The sequence below is a fragment of the Ammospiza caudacuta genome, chromosome 17 (genome assembly GCF_027887145.1).
Source record: "Ammospiza caudacuta isolate bAmmCau1 chromosome 17, bAmmCau1.pri, whole genome shotgun sequence".
Classification (NCBI taxonomy): Eukaryota; Metazoa; Chordata; class Aves; order Passeriformes; family Passerellidae; genus Ammospiza; species Ammospiza caudacuta.
Window position 1 is genome coordinate 3,196,344 of NC_080609.1, and position 13,466 is coordinate 3,209,809.

Genomic DNA, 13,466 nt, shown 5'->3' on the forward strand with positions numbered 1-13,466 from the left:
AAACACCTCCAGACATGGACCTGACAGGCAGAACTCTTAGAAAGAACCCACTGATTTCCCAGGGAATTGGCACCTGCATGTCTTGAAAATCCACTGGATCTCAGCCCCTGAAGTGCCCCTGGAAGTGAATTCTCAGTCTCTCAAGTTCCCTCTCCCCAGCCCTGACTCTCAGAGTGAAGCTGAGGACAGAGTTTGACTGAACTGGGTTAAGAAAAAGGAGACAGCACATTAAATCTGCTTTTACATTTTAGACAAGAACTCTAATGTAACCTTAATGCAGCTTTTTAAATTTCCTTTGCCAGTCTTTCCCAGCACCTCAGCTACAGTAATTGCAGAGTTTCTAAACTTTCCCTCTGATTATTATTAAATTCAATTATTTATGTACATTATAAATGGTCAGAAGAATTCTGGAAAATGTGACAAGTGTTCCAGATCTGAACATCTATCACTGCCAAAACAAAGGACTTACAAAACAAATTTGCAAGTGTGCTACTCTGTCAAACACTGGGGCTTTTTCTTTGAATATATGTGTTTATATATAGATATTAGATATTTTCACTGAGACATAGCTGCCAAATTACAGGGGCTCTTAGTTTTAAATGTCAAAACAGTCAAAATTTTCTGTGTTCATAAAAAAAGAAAGAAAATAAAACCCTATTCAAATTCAAAGGGAAAAAGTGCTGCTATCAAAGCAGATTTCAAGTAATCTTATAAAGGACTGTTGTATTTGATGGATGATGTTGATACATTTTTTAATAATGAATTTAATTTTAATAATGAATATGTCTGAATAAGAACTAAGAGCAGAGTTGCCAGGACAACATGGTTATTATGGGTTGTGCTGATTTCCTGTTATCATTGGTGCCTTGGGAGGTCAGGCAGGTCCCTTGGAGCAGGCTGGCACTGGAATGGGTTGGATGGGAAGGACCCTAAAGATTCTCTCATCCCACCCCCCTGCCATGGGCGGGGACACCTTCCACCATCCCAGACTTCTCCAGCCTGGCCTTGGGCACTGCCAGGGATCCAGGGGCCTGCCCACCCTCACAGGGAAGAATTTGTTCCCAAAATCCCACCTTAACCCTGCCCTGTGTCCTCTCTTGTCTGTGACCAGTCCCTGTCCCTCTTTCTGGGCACTGCAGCAGTTTGCACAGGCAGCAGGAGCCTGGGCTGGTGGGAAATGCCCCTGTCCCTGCTGCCACAAGTGGAACATCATCCCATCCCTCAGGGGAACATTTACAGCTCCAGTTCCAGCACAGATCAACCCTGAGCTCTGCTCCAGACACAGCTCATCACCAAGCCCATCCTCATTTTATTGGCATCAGCACAGCAGATATGGGAAATGACCAAACACAGGCTGATTCTGCATTGTCTGGTGCATTGTCAGGAAGGAGAGAGCAAGGCCCACGTGGATTTCTGAGGAGCAAGAGAGTGTCTGCATCTTAATCAAGGCTAACTGGAAGTGGGTGCTACCTGCCAACAGCCAGGGAGGAGCAAATCCAACTTTTACACTCCAAAGCAGAGCTATGGGTGCTCTGCTCTCCTTGTCAAAGCAGGCTGGCAGAGGGAAACTCAGCTGGGAGCTTTTTAGTCCTTTACTCCTCCTCACTGACAAATCCAGTGCTAAATAAAATGAGCTTTCAAATCTCCACAACCACAGCAATCCATTTACAAAACAAACCTAAATGGTCCAGCCCCAAATCTAGGGCTGTGAAGTCTTTCAACTTTTGTACCGACAAAAAAGTTTTGTTATTGGCATTAGCCCAGAGAAATCATTATGGTGGATTCATGGTGGTTCTGCAGTTTCTCACCTCCTCTCACCTTCTCACCTTGTGCTCAGCAGAATCAGTGCATGGATGAAGCAGAACTGCTTGTCATAAAATCATGGTAAGGGTTGGGAGTGATCCTACAGCTCATCTCATTCCAAACCCTCTGCTGAGGGCAAGGACAGAGAAAAATCTTCTGAGAAGTAACAACAGCCTTGTCCTCCAAGCCATAGTTAGGCTTTGGCTAAAATCAGGATCATTTCACATCCCCTTAATCAGGACTAAAACCTGTTATTAAACCCACAATCCTCAAAACCAACCCACAAAAGTGAACTATAAAGCTGCTGGGAGCAGACAACAGGACTCAGCAGAGACAGTAAAAACATTTCACTTTTTTAGGAAAAGTTATGAAAAATCATGTGGGAGACTGTGGCTGCTGTGAAGTAGATGACACTGAGCCACTGATTTCAGCAGGCCCTGAGAGGTCAGAACTGGAGAGAGCTGCTTGAGGAGCTCTCCCTGAACAGGAAGGTGGGGAATTCTTCTCCCTTAGTGTGAGAGAAGAGCTGTAGGGCTGCTCCTCTCCTCAGCTAATGGTGCTCCATAACTAACAGATTTGAAACAATGCAATAAAATGACATTTTGCTCCCAGCTGCCCCTGGCAGGGAGCCCCTGTGTCTTAGGCTGGGGCTGTGTGTTCTGTTTAATCTGTCAGAGCTGGGGCAGTTCTCTGCTGTTCCTGGGGCAGTTTTTTCTTTATCTCTCCCCCAGCCAACCCTCCCTGCAGGAGATCTCTGCTGTCCATGGCCACTGAGTGTCCCTGCAGGGCTGATCCAATTCCAGCATCCCACGGGGAGATGCTGTGCCCAGGGGAGGAGCCAAGCATTCCTACCTGGATCCAATCTGAGCCTGGCACAGCACAGCAGCCTTTGCCCCCTGCATTGCCAGAGGAGCAGCTTTCTGCTGCCCTGCATGGCCAGAGGGAGCCCAGGCCCATCTGCAGCAGCCCTGGAGCTGCAGAGGAAAACTCCCCCCTTGTGCAGGATCCCTGCTGCAGCAGAGCCACAGCTGGCACTGCAGGAGGGCTGAGCCCCCATGGGATGGGGCTGGGACACCCCCTGACACACAGGGGACAGGGCATGGTCTGACTCTGGCAGTAGTTTTTCTTTTTGTATTATTGCTCTTGTATTCATGTTTAGTTTTCCTAGTAAATAACTGTTATTCCTATTCCCATATCTGTGCTGAGAGCCCCTTAATTTCAAAATTATAATAATTCAGAAGGAGGGGGTTTACATTTTTCATTTCAGGGGAGGCTCCTGCCTTCCTCAGCAGACACCTGGCTGTTCAAACCAGGACCCAGCCCACCCTGAGGCACTGACCCTGTGGAACAGCAGCGGGGTGTTCTCTGCCATGGGCTGCTTCCCCCACACCGAGCGCTGAGGCTGCCACTGCTCCAGCTGCTCCTGCAATCTGCATCTCCTCTGCCTCTCCTTCATCTCCTCTTCCTTTTGGGATAGCTCTCTGTCACTTCCTTCTCTCCTGGAAAATACACAGATTAAGCTTTACACTTGGGGGGAAAAAGCCACTCATTGATCTGGTTGCACTTCTTTTTTTCTCATATTTACACCACACACTGGAGGGGGAATCATGACATGAAAGGCTAAAATAGATTTAGAGAGCAATTCTGCTGTTTGTGGGGGGACACAAGAACTTGTCAGTAGATGAAATCATCTCTCTAAGAAGAAAAGCACCTCAAAGAAAAGGAGCAGAGATCAAACTTCTGATAAGTGGTGATGATCTATGTGGGGATACAAATTCATTTAAGCAGAGATGTGTTTGTGATGTGTCCCTCCCCATCTCCACACCAAGATTCCCAGTTTAGACCCATTTCCTTTCCTATTTGCTATAGGATATGACAGAGATAAAGTTCCCCTGACCCAAGACCTCCCATCTTTCTACACCTGGATGCCCACAGAAAGATTTCATCTGCCATTTCCACAGCAAACAAAAAGTTCAATTTTTTCTGAATTCTTCCAGCCCCAGGTGCCCCAGCAATAATTAGAACAGCAACAGAGAAAACTGAAATCAGTAAAAATCAGTGAATTATCATTCAGAGACAGTAAATAATCCACATTCTTGCCTGGCCATGGGCTAACAGGTAATCAAAATGCAGTTTAGTATTCCTGATGGAAGCAATGAGCTTAATGTCAGGAATTCCAGAGGGAAAAAACCCTGCAACCAACCACCTGCCATTTCAAGCAGGTACACAGGAGCTGAGGTGTCTAAGTGGCAGGGCAGGCAAGTGTTTAACTCTGACACAGTAATAGTCTCCAGAGCAGGCAGATCCTGATTCTTTCCAGGGCTCATATGTCAAAGTCAGAATGTTAAATTTCACTCTGAAAATAGCAGGATATAACCTTTGAAAAGGCAGCATAATGGAGCTCTCCCAAACAGTTGGGCAGGTGCACAAGGCAACCACCTGATTTCACTTTGAAATTAGACCTTCTGCAGAACACACTACATTTAACTAAGCCCAGGGAGGCAGAGGCCCAAATAACTCTGCAATTTTCTCAATTATATCACTCTTATTTCTATTTTTTCAAAGCTTTCCAAGATATGCCTGTGGCATTCCTCACGGGTGTACTTTGTAACTCCAAGATCTTGCACTTTTCTTGTTGGCAAAGAGTCAGAATTCCTTTGTTTGGAAGAAAAAAAAATACAAGGGGAGACTGACATCTTCCAGTTTGTAAAAGGTGTTTTAAACTGAGACACAGAATAAACCATTTTCCATTCCTTCTGGGAACACAACAAAAATAAGCTTAAATTGGAGAGGGAATAATTTAAATTAGACTTAATGAAAAGCTTTCCAACTCTAGGGATAATTAAACAGCAAAGTGTACTACCTGGGAGTCAAGGAACCCTCACCATTGAGGATTTCAAGATCAAGTTCTATAAAGATCTGCCAGGAGATATTAGATTTCACCTCACTCTTTATTGGCACAGGGAGACTGACCCTTCCAGACCTATTTTCTAGGAAGCTGTGCTTAGGAAACCTCAGTGCTGTTGTTCCTAAAGGAGATCAATACTGTGTTATCCTCTTCTTCTGCAAAATAAAAGCTATAGAAAAAGGCTGAATTTCCAATGTCAGGAGTGCCACATCTCATCTAATGCCAGGCCCCACTGAGGCTGCCTCTAAACCTTCCAGCAGCAGCTGCCAGGACTGTTGTTCTTGCCAGGTAACAAATCCAGACACCCTCTTGCTCCAGCTCACAGCCCAGGTAAGCAATTTTCTTTAATCCAGGACAATTAGAGAAGCCACATCCAAAACCTCTGATTACTTTTCCTGTGGGATACCTTGGCAATTCTGCTGTAATTAGAGGACACTCTGGAGCATTTCCTGGATTTGGAATCTTCTCAGCTTCCATTTTGTTCTCTTTCTCTGTGTCAGCTCTGTCACCCCCACAGCTTGAAAAGGGGAGACTTTCCTTGCCTGGTTCCAATCTCATCAGTTTCCTGGGAACTACCTCATTTGTCTCTTGCCTCACTTTACAAGATTGGTTTTGACTTTTATTAGAGGAAGCTGTGTCTTCCAGCCTTTCTGGCTGCAGTTTCTCAGCTGGAAGAGATGTTTTGTGAAGAAGCTCCAAGGCCTCCTTCCGGGCTGCTCGGAGTTGTTGCAGTAACAGGCTCTTCCCTGAGCAATTCCTCCTGCAAAGGAAATAAAAACCTGATTTCATCAAGATAAAGCATTATAGGAATAAACTCAATCTCTGAGGAACTTCACATATGATGAGAGCTCAAAACAAGGACTGGGCATCTACAGGAAAATAACTGGAGGTGACAGTAGCAATGTCACTGTCATATTTTCTGGAAAAATCCCTTCATCAGGATTTATCCTCCTGGGAAGCTGAGAAGCCTCAGAGAAAAAGGAAAACAATATTATCTAATTTGCTTCTCCTTTGTTTTGCTGTTTTGGAATGTGGTTTGGAGATTGTTTATCCAACATGTGAATTGTTTTAACTTGATGACCAATCACAGTCAGGCTGTGTTGGACTCTGAGGAGAGTGTCACAAGGTTTTAATTAGTATCTTGTTAAGCCTTCTGTCTGTATCCTTTCTCCATTCTTTAGTACAGTTTAGTATAGCATTCTTTAATATAATATCATAAAATAATAAATCAGCCTTCTAAGAACATGGAGTCAGATTCATCATTTCCTTCCTGCCACAGGGGAACCCAAAAATACCACATAGCATCAGCACTCAGGTGACACAAGCAGAGCCAGAACACAAAATTGATCTTCCTGGCAATTTATTTACCTCTTCTGCATTCAGGCACAACACAAACACCTGCCAGAACAGCCCTGAACAAATGTATGGTTGGCATGGAATTCAGAGCTTATAGATTTTTGGCCCTTTTGGATACAGGGGTTGGGGTTCAAATACACAGAGATTAAAAGTTTTTCTAATAACTATTACAGTTTTTGAATGCTTGGCTTAATTTCCTCAATGAGACTGCTGTCAGCAAGCACATTACTGTGGTAGTGGAATGTCCTGTCCTGACACAATCTACATGCACAGAATAATAATTCCTGTTTAATCATTTGGTCCAGATAAAAATGAAACTGGATAGTCCCCTCATGAATGAGATCAGAATCCTGCCCTGCTGAGACCAAGAGCATTTCTCTCCCCTGTCCCCTCCCATTAAGAGGGTCCCTGTCCATACAATGTAGTCAATATTTTCTTTAAATCTCTATCCATTCTAGCCTATTTTATTATTTATAAAAGTAAAGGCTTATCTGACTCAGCTCCCTACAACATTTCCAAAGTTTGGTTCTGAGGCTTGTCTAACACAGTTCTGGTGTCACTCACACAGGGCTGGAGAAAAACTCACATCTTCCAGCCCCCAGGGCACCTCTGGCTGTGTTTTGAGCTGTCCCAAGCAGCTGGACAGGTGCAAATATTGCCTGAAGGATCAACAACTCTCTACCTTTGGTAGCTTTACCATGCAACAGGGAAAGAGTGACCTCCTGGGGCCACACTGGAGCACTTCCATTACTGGGCTTTTGTTTTGGTGGTTGTTTTTTTTTTTTTTCTGCTGTGAAGACCAGGAATGGCAATATTTAAGTACACAAACTTTCACTCTGATCATTGTTAGGCCAATTAGGTTCAGAAAAAATGAACATTATATCACTTGGAAAACAGTCCTGATAAGGAAACTTACATTCTCCTTTCTGCTTCATTCTGAATTGTCACAGTCTCTTCTTCTTCTTCTTCAGAGGAGGAGGAGGAGGAGCTGTCACTTGCACTGTGAAACAATCAGTACACATTAATTAACCCTGTTCTAGCTAAGTGTTGGCTCCTGGTCATTTCTAGGATGCAAATTTAGAAAATGAGGAAAAAGGGAGAGATACTTCCAGGGAAGATCTCTGGGTGTTATGGAGAGTCCTTCACACTATTACTCTAGAAAAAAGAAAATTCAAATATTCAAGAACAAAATGTTTACCTGTTTATTACCTATTAGCTGTTTATTAACTACAAGGTTTGTCCTTATGACAGAGGTGTGAAAGAACATTTTTAAAGTTACATTTCACAAGCATGAGATTCAGAAAGGTTTCAGTTTCTCACTTTTTATTACTTATTTCTCACTCCCAATAAAGCCAGGATTTACCTTTGTTTCTCTTCAGGGACTGTCACTGGCTTTGGTGGCTCAGCATCTCTCAAATCTATGTACACAGTTGCACGTTTTGGCAGGTCCTGGAAACTCATCCTGCTCATCCTCAGAGAACTTGGTGGGGATGACAGCAAGGCAGCATCCCTACACACAGAAAACACAGCTCAGCACATCCTCTGCCTTATCTCCCAAGGAATCCCGCAGGGAGAGCCTCAGGATCAAAACTGGACTGAGAAAGGAGCTCTGTGCTTGGCTACCACACAGATTCCAACTCTGCTTCTGCCTGCAATCAGAATTCAAGGATTCAGCTTCCCCCAGGAGCACAGATCACAGGCAGGATGAAGAGGGATATTCAGTTCTCAAAATGTGACACCACCAAATTGTTCTGGAGAACAAAGGCAGGCACCAGAGAGATCACAACTTTTAACATCTCAGTGTAAGAACGAGTTCCCCTTTCCTCTCTGCCTCTTCTGGCAATTCCATTTCATCTTCCCAGGCATAAAACTGCAAATCATCCTAGTGGCTCTCCCTGCTCTGGCAATGAGGGTATTTCCCACTTTCCCCTCCACTCTTTCACTCATTATTTCTTCTGTGCTGCCACCATTGATGTTGCTCCCTCTGAACAGCCTCAAAATGCTTTTCCTCCAAGAAGCACTGACATCTCCACTGATACCCACAGAAAACCATCCTGTGTATTTTTGCTCAACTGAGGTACCAGTAAGAGAAATTTGTACCCTAGATGACAAAAAAGGCTGGACAGGATAATTGGCTCAGCCTCATTTTCCTGCTTTCCCATTTATCCCAAGTGCCTGGTAAGGTTTAGACAAAGGTTGATGGAGAATGCCAAGGTGTTTGTCATCAAAGGGAAATGAAGGACTGAGGATTCCAACTCCAGTATCAGCTTCCTGCAAGGCTACAGAGAAAAACCCCTGTGGAAGACTAGGAGTTGCCCAGTATCCCTTCTGGCAGCCAGGATGAGCTGGGATATGTGACAAAAAGGACTCACTTCTTGTCCTGCTGTCCCTGGAAGGAGCAGAGCTTGGCTGATGGCCTCTCACAGGGAGGGGACACTGCCCTGGACTGCCTGGCACACAGCTCTCCCAGCCTTTCCATGAGCTCCTCTTCACACTTCCTCCTGAAGGACTCTGTGGAAGAGCAACAAAATAATCATCAGTTGTGGTCTTCTGCCATGAAATCACCCAATATTCCCCATGTTCACATTGTTCCTGTTCCTACAGCCTGGCAGCAGGGGGAGGATGAAGATAATATTGTAATGGCTTGTCTGGCCCATGGCAGGCTGTGAAGCACTGGCTTCAGGCTAAGAAACCTAGATGAAATCTTGAGGGAAGATAATTAAACATGTTTTAGAAGCATTTAAAAAACCCACTGTGATTTCTGCATTCAAAATTATGCTGCAGGGAATAACTTAAATACAGGAACCTGAGTTTTATTTATTTTTATGCACTTTCAACTAGTGACATTACCATAATCTGCTGGGAAGAAAGCAACTTGTGCACGAGTTTTATCTCCCTGCTGCTCCAGCTCCTCAAGATTCTTGTCTACATTCCACTTTTCAATAGCCTGAAAGAAGACAAGAGAAACATGATGGAAAGCTGACTCCCAAAAGACCACCCCTAATTTCAGTGCCAGCTTGCTTTCAGCAATTCCAGAGGAAGTGCTGTAGGGAAAGAAATGCATTTATTACATCCCTTCAGACACTGCATCCCTTCAGCTGCTTCAGCTGCTTCTGCTGAGGCTCTTTCTCTGAGAATCATGAACCCTTTTGATAAGACTTCAAAAGATCACTGGAGACAGTGGAACAGATTAAAAAGTGGCCTGATACAAGGCCAAGCATGTGCATTCTGATCCTGAATAATGTGAGAACTTCCCACTGCCACCCACGGGAGAAGGACTTGTGGCTCTTCAGCTCTTTGAGATCAGCCCTTTCCTCCACCTCCAGTTTCTGAGCAGGGTAAATTCCCACTGCTGTGGGTACAGTCAGTATCAGATGATATCTCACAGCTCCTCCATTTCCTTGCTCTGAATCCCTAGCTGAGGACACACTCACCTGACTCAGGTGCAAGAGGCTGCCATCAAAGTCCATATGCATTTAAACCACTCATGGCTTTCCCCTCTGAATATTATTTGAAATTGAAGTTTTAATGAAACATCCACACTCATGTGAAATGGCACCAGAAATTCAAAGTGCTTATGAGTTCTATTGAAAGGAAGGGGGCTGTGAGTTGTGACAAGACAATGACACCACCGCCACAAACATGCATTTAACACAACCACTCATGGCCTTTAAAAAAGCAGAAGCAGCCTCCAAACCCAGCATTTCACCTTGTAAAACCTCCTGCATCTGCCCCTCTTGTTGGAGAGAAGGTTCTCCCTCCTTCCTGAGCAATAAATACCCACCCTGAAGAGAGGATCCTCCATTTCCTTGCTCTGAATCCCTGGCTGAGGGCACACACCTGACTCAGCTACAAGAGGCTGCCATCAAAGTCCACATGCATTTAAACTACTCATTGCTTTCCCCTCTGAATATTATTTATAATAATATATATAAATTGAAGTTTTAATGAAAATATTCCACACCCATGTGAAATATCACCAGAAATTCAAAGTGCTTATGAGTTTTATTGAAAGGAAGGGGGCTGTGAGTTGTGACAAGACAATGACACCACTGCCACAAACATGAATTTAATACAACCCCTCATGGCCTTTAAAAAAGCAGAAGCAGCCTCCAAACCCAGCATTTCACCTTGTAAAACCTCCTGCATCTGCCCCTCTTGTTGGAGAGAAGGTTCTCCCTCCTTCCTGAGCAATAAATCTTCACACATATCTGAACCTTGATTAGATCTATTCTAACACTGCAGCACTGGTTTAAGTTCCAGAAGGTCCAGAAGAAATAGAAGTGAAGGTTTGCACAATTCCATTTCTAATACAGAAAGGAACTTAAGAAAAAAAAATCAAATTAACTGATAGGAATCAAGAAGAAACTGTATATTAGGTTTAGCCACTTGACAGAAACTGAGGTGCCTGGCTGAGCTGGGGAGCAACAACTCCTTCCAAATGAAAGTGAGAACACACTGAGCCTCTCAGAACTCACCCCAAAGCACCAGACTTCAGCTCACTGAAGTCCCTGACATCAAACAGGCTCTGAAAGGCAAGAAGTGCTTCCTGAATTAACAGAATTCTATGAGGTGAGCTGGGAATTACACCCAGACCCACTTGAAAAAGATGTCCTTCAATGATGCAGCACAATTTAACTCACAGGCCTGCAGCTGCATGATTTGCCTGGACTGGAACAGCTCTAACATCAAAAAGTTCATTTCTGTGAATACATGAAAGGGGAAGGGAAACATCTGTACTCTGACTTGTGGAAGGCTTTGAACAAAAAGATCAGGACCTGTTCTGTGCTGATTACGTTCTAATGAACTTAAAAATCAATACAGGCAGATCTGTAACTCAGTGCTGAAGAAAACCACCCCTGACTCTGAGCCACATTCCAGCTAACACTGAGCTGCTCATCCCACCTGCCTTAGCTGGGTGAGATTTAGGACTTCAGGAACAACCCTAAACATCTCACCTCCAGCACCCCACTGGAAGGCCAGAAAACTCCCTGCTTTAATGCAATTCTGCCTAGGACCTGAAAAATTCCTTGCCTTCCCAGGGACAGATGCTATGGTTGGCTTCCCTAACAGTTCATGGACCTTGCTGCAGATCCATTTCCATGGGGGTTTGTGTGTGTGTGTGTGTGAGCTCTTTTGGAAAATAGCCAAAATTTGACCATCACTTCCATAGTTCCTAATGAAAGGCTTGTTTGTGCTCTGAGCACACTCAGAGCTAAGATGTATTTTGCAATTTCTTTGTGGAATCTTTGGTAGTAAAGTTGTATTGTTACACTCTCCTGAATTTCTGATGTTTAGCAGACAAACATCACCTAAATTAGCTGTGATTTTTCTTGTCAATTACTTGAATCTGACAAAGTAGCCCAAATAATCTGTATCTTCTGACCTAAACCTTATGGGTCATGACCAGCTGGATCTCCTTGGTCATTCTTGAGTCTCTCCTGTGTTCCTCTATTACATTAAGAAGGGACATGGAAGTTCTAGCAGATTGAATGTGCATCTCCCTTGGACACCAGTAAAAATGGTATTAAACTGAACTCCTTGAATTGGGAAACCCTGGGAAATCCAGTGCTCTAGAGTATTTGGGGAGTATGTTACAAGATAAGTTTGGGCATTATTTCACAAAAATAAAAAAATTTAAATAATTAAATAATAAAATAAAATTTAAAACAGCAGCTTTGTGCTTAGGTTAAGTCCTTTCAGATTAGTTGTGGCCTTGACTACTAACTTAATTTCCTTGTACCATTTGTTTCTAGCAGTAATTTCTCATATGTTGGTTATCAGTTGGTTATCTGCAGCAGCTTTTGCCATGGTTTGGACTTGCTCTGGGACAGCTTTTGGTACCTGTGTAACACCCAGCCCTGTGAAGTGTCAGAATGGGACCTCAGCTGCTCCCTGCAGTGGGGTTATGCAGGCCCTGCACTGTTCCCCAGCCCACCTGCAGCACCCCCAGAGCTTCATTTTATTGCCACTTGCCTGCAGTGACAAATGGATCACTTCTCCAAGATGCTCATCTGAGAAGGTTTCTGCCTTTGCAAATCTTCCCAGGCTGTTGTTGATGCCATGGGAGGGAGGTTTGACATCCTGCTTTGGGGATGGCTCCACAAGGATCTTGGACAGTATCTTTGTTTCTATCAGCTTTTTTCTCTCCTCTTTAGTGTACAGCTCTTGCACAGGCACTGCTGTGATAGGCCAGGAGTTTGATCTTTCCTTAGCCTGAGTCCTGCCCATTTCTTTCTCCTCAAGGTCATCTGTGGAATCTGAGGGAAACTCTTCAAGAACAGCTCTCTTTTGGCTTGGCATTTCTTCAGTCTGGCTGGCAGGTTCAGCAGCCTCATCTTTAATCATTTGTACATCTTCTTTTGCAATGATTTGGGCACCATCTGTTTTTTCCTGAAAGTCAAAACTTTCCAGGTCTTCGTTCCAGATCTCCCATGGAAGTCTTTCTGTCTCCTGGATTTGCTACAGGTAGAGAAAGAACAAACACAGAGAAAGTCAATCTCCCTGAGCTTTGGAAGTGGATAAAAAACCAAAACAGAGTGATTGGAAGGCAACAGCTCCAACTCAGACACCATATGGAAACCACCCACACCACATCCCTCATGGAAAACACTGAGACTGTTTACTTTCCAAAAACTTTAATTTCAGGAACTGCTAAACATCCTTTAAATTGCTTTTTCTTACATGTGTTCATTATTCCAACCCAAACCATACTGTGATTTCATGGATTTATCTTCACTGAAGGAACAATGTGATTATTTTATCCCAGAAAAGCTGTTCAGAGAGTAAAGTTCATACTTTTCCTCTTTCTTGCACTGTCCTAATTCATTTTCTGGACACATAAAATGATTGCACAGGAAAGAAAAACAGTAAAGGGACAATAAAAACTACCAAGAGATGGCACAAAAAAGGTCCAAAATCTCAAGAACAGAGAAAACTTTAAAGGGCCACTGCAAAAAGAGAAAAAAAGTTTTATTTGCAAGTGAGAGAAAATACTGAGGACTAAGCTTTTCCTGTTCAGACAAACAGTTCAGACATGAGCAGGTGCCCACACTGGGGACAGCCAGAGGAGAGGGGTGACAGGACAGGGGTGACACCCACAACAGTCCCAACCTGCTCCTGGGAGTCTTCCAGGGCAAACATCATCAGTTCCTCTGACAGGTCTGGAATTAAGTTGGGCAGGTCCCTCTGGAAGATGAAAAGCTCCTCATCACTCTCACAATCAGACTGCAAACAGAAAAACAGAGAAATTCAACAGGAGACTGCAATACTCACTGATATTGGAATATCTGGTTTGCAGTGACAGCTCCCATGTTGGCACCTCTTGAAGTGCAGAGACAAGAAGTTTCCTTGCAGTCACACCTTTGCTAGACAGTCTGGTAGCCCAAGAGTCACCAAC

The 13,466-nt window shown here is 43.9% G+C and overlaps 1 protein-coding gene across 1 annotated transcript in view; it reads right to left on the minus strand.

Annotated features, from left to right (window-relative positions):
* DNAAF8 (dynein axonemal assembly factor 8) overlaps nt 1-13,466 on the minus strand; it is a 99,272-nt gene that overhangs the window by 82,211 nt on the left and 3,595 nt on the right. Inside the window, exons 2-9 of the mRNA XM_058816287.1 lie at nt 13,181-13,294; nt 12,044-12,520; nt 8,918-9,014; nt 8,440-8,578; nt 7,431-7,577; nt 6,984-7,067; nt 5,118-5,471; nt 3,143-3,302 (exon numbers count right to left, since the gene is read on the minus strand). Of these exons, the coding sequence (XP_058672270.1) occupies nt 3,143-3,302; nt 5,118-5,471; nt 6,984-7,067; nt 7,431-7,577; nt 8,440-8,578; nt 8,918-9,014; nt 12,044-12,520; nt 13,181-13,294 (1,572 nt within the window). The remainder of the gene's footprint in view (nt 1-3,142; nt 3,303-5,117; nt 5,472-6,983; nt 7,068-7,430; nt 7,578-8,439; nt 8,579-8,917; nt 9,015-12,043; nt 12,521-13,180; nt 13,295-13,466) is intronic.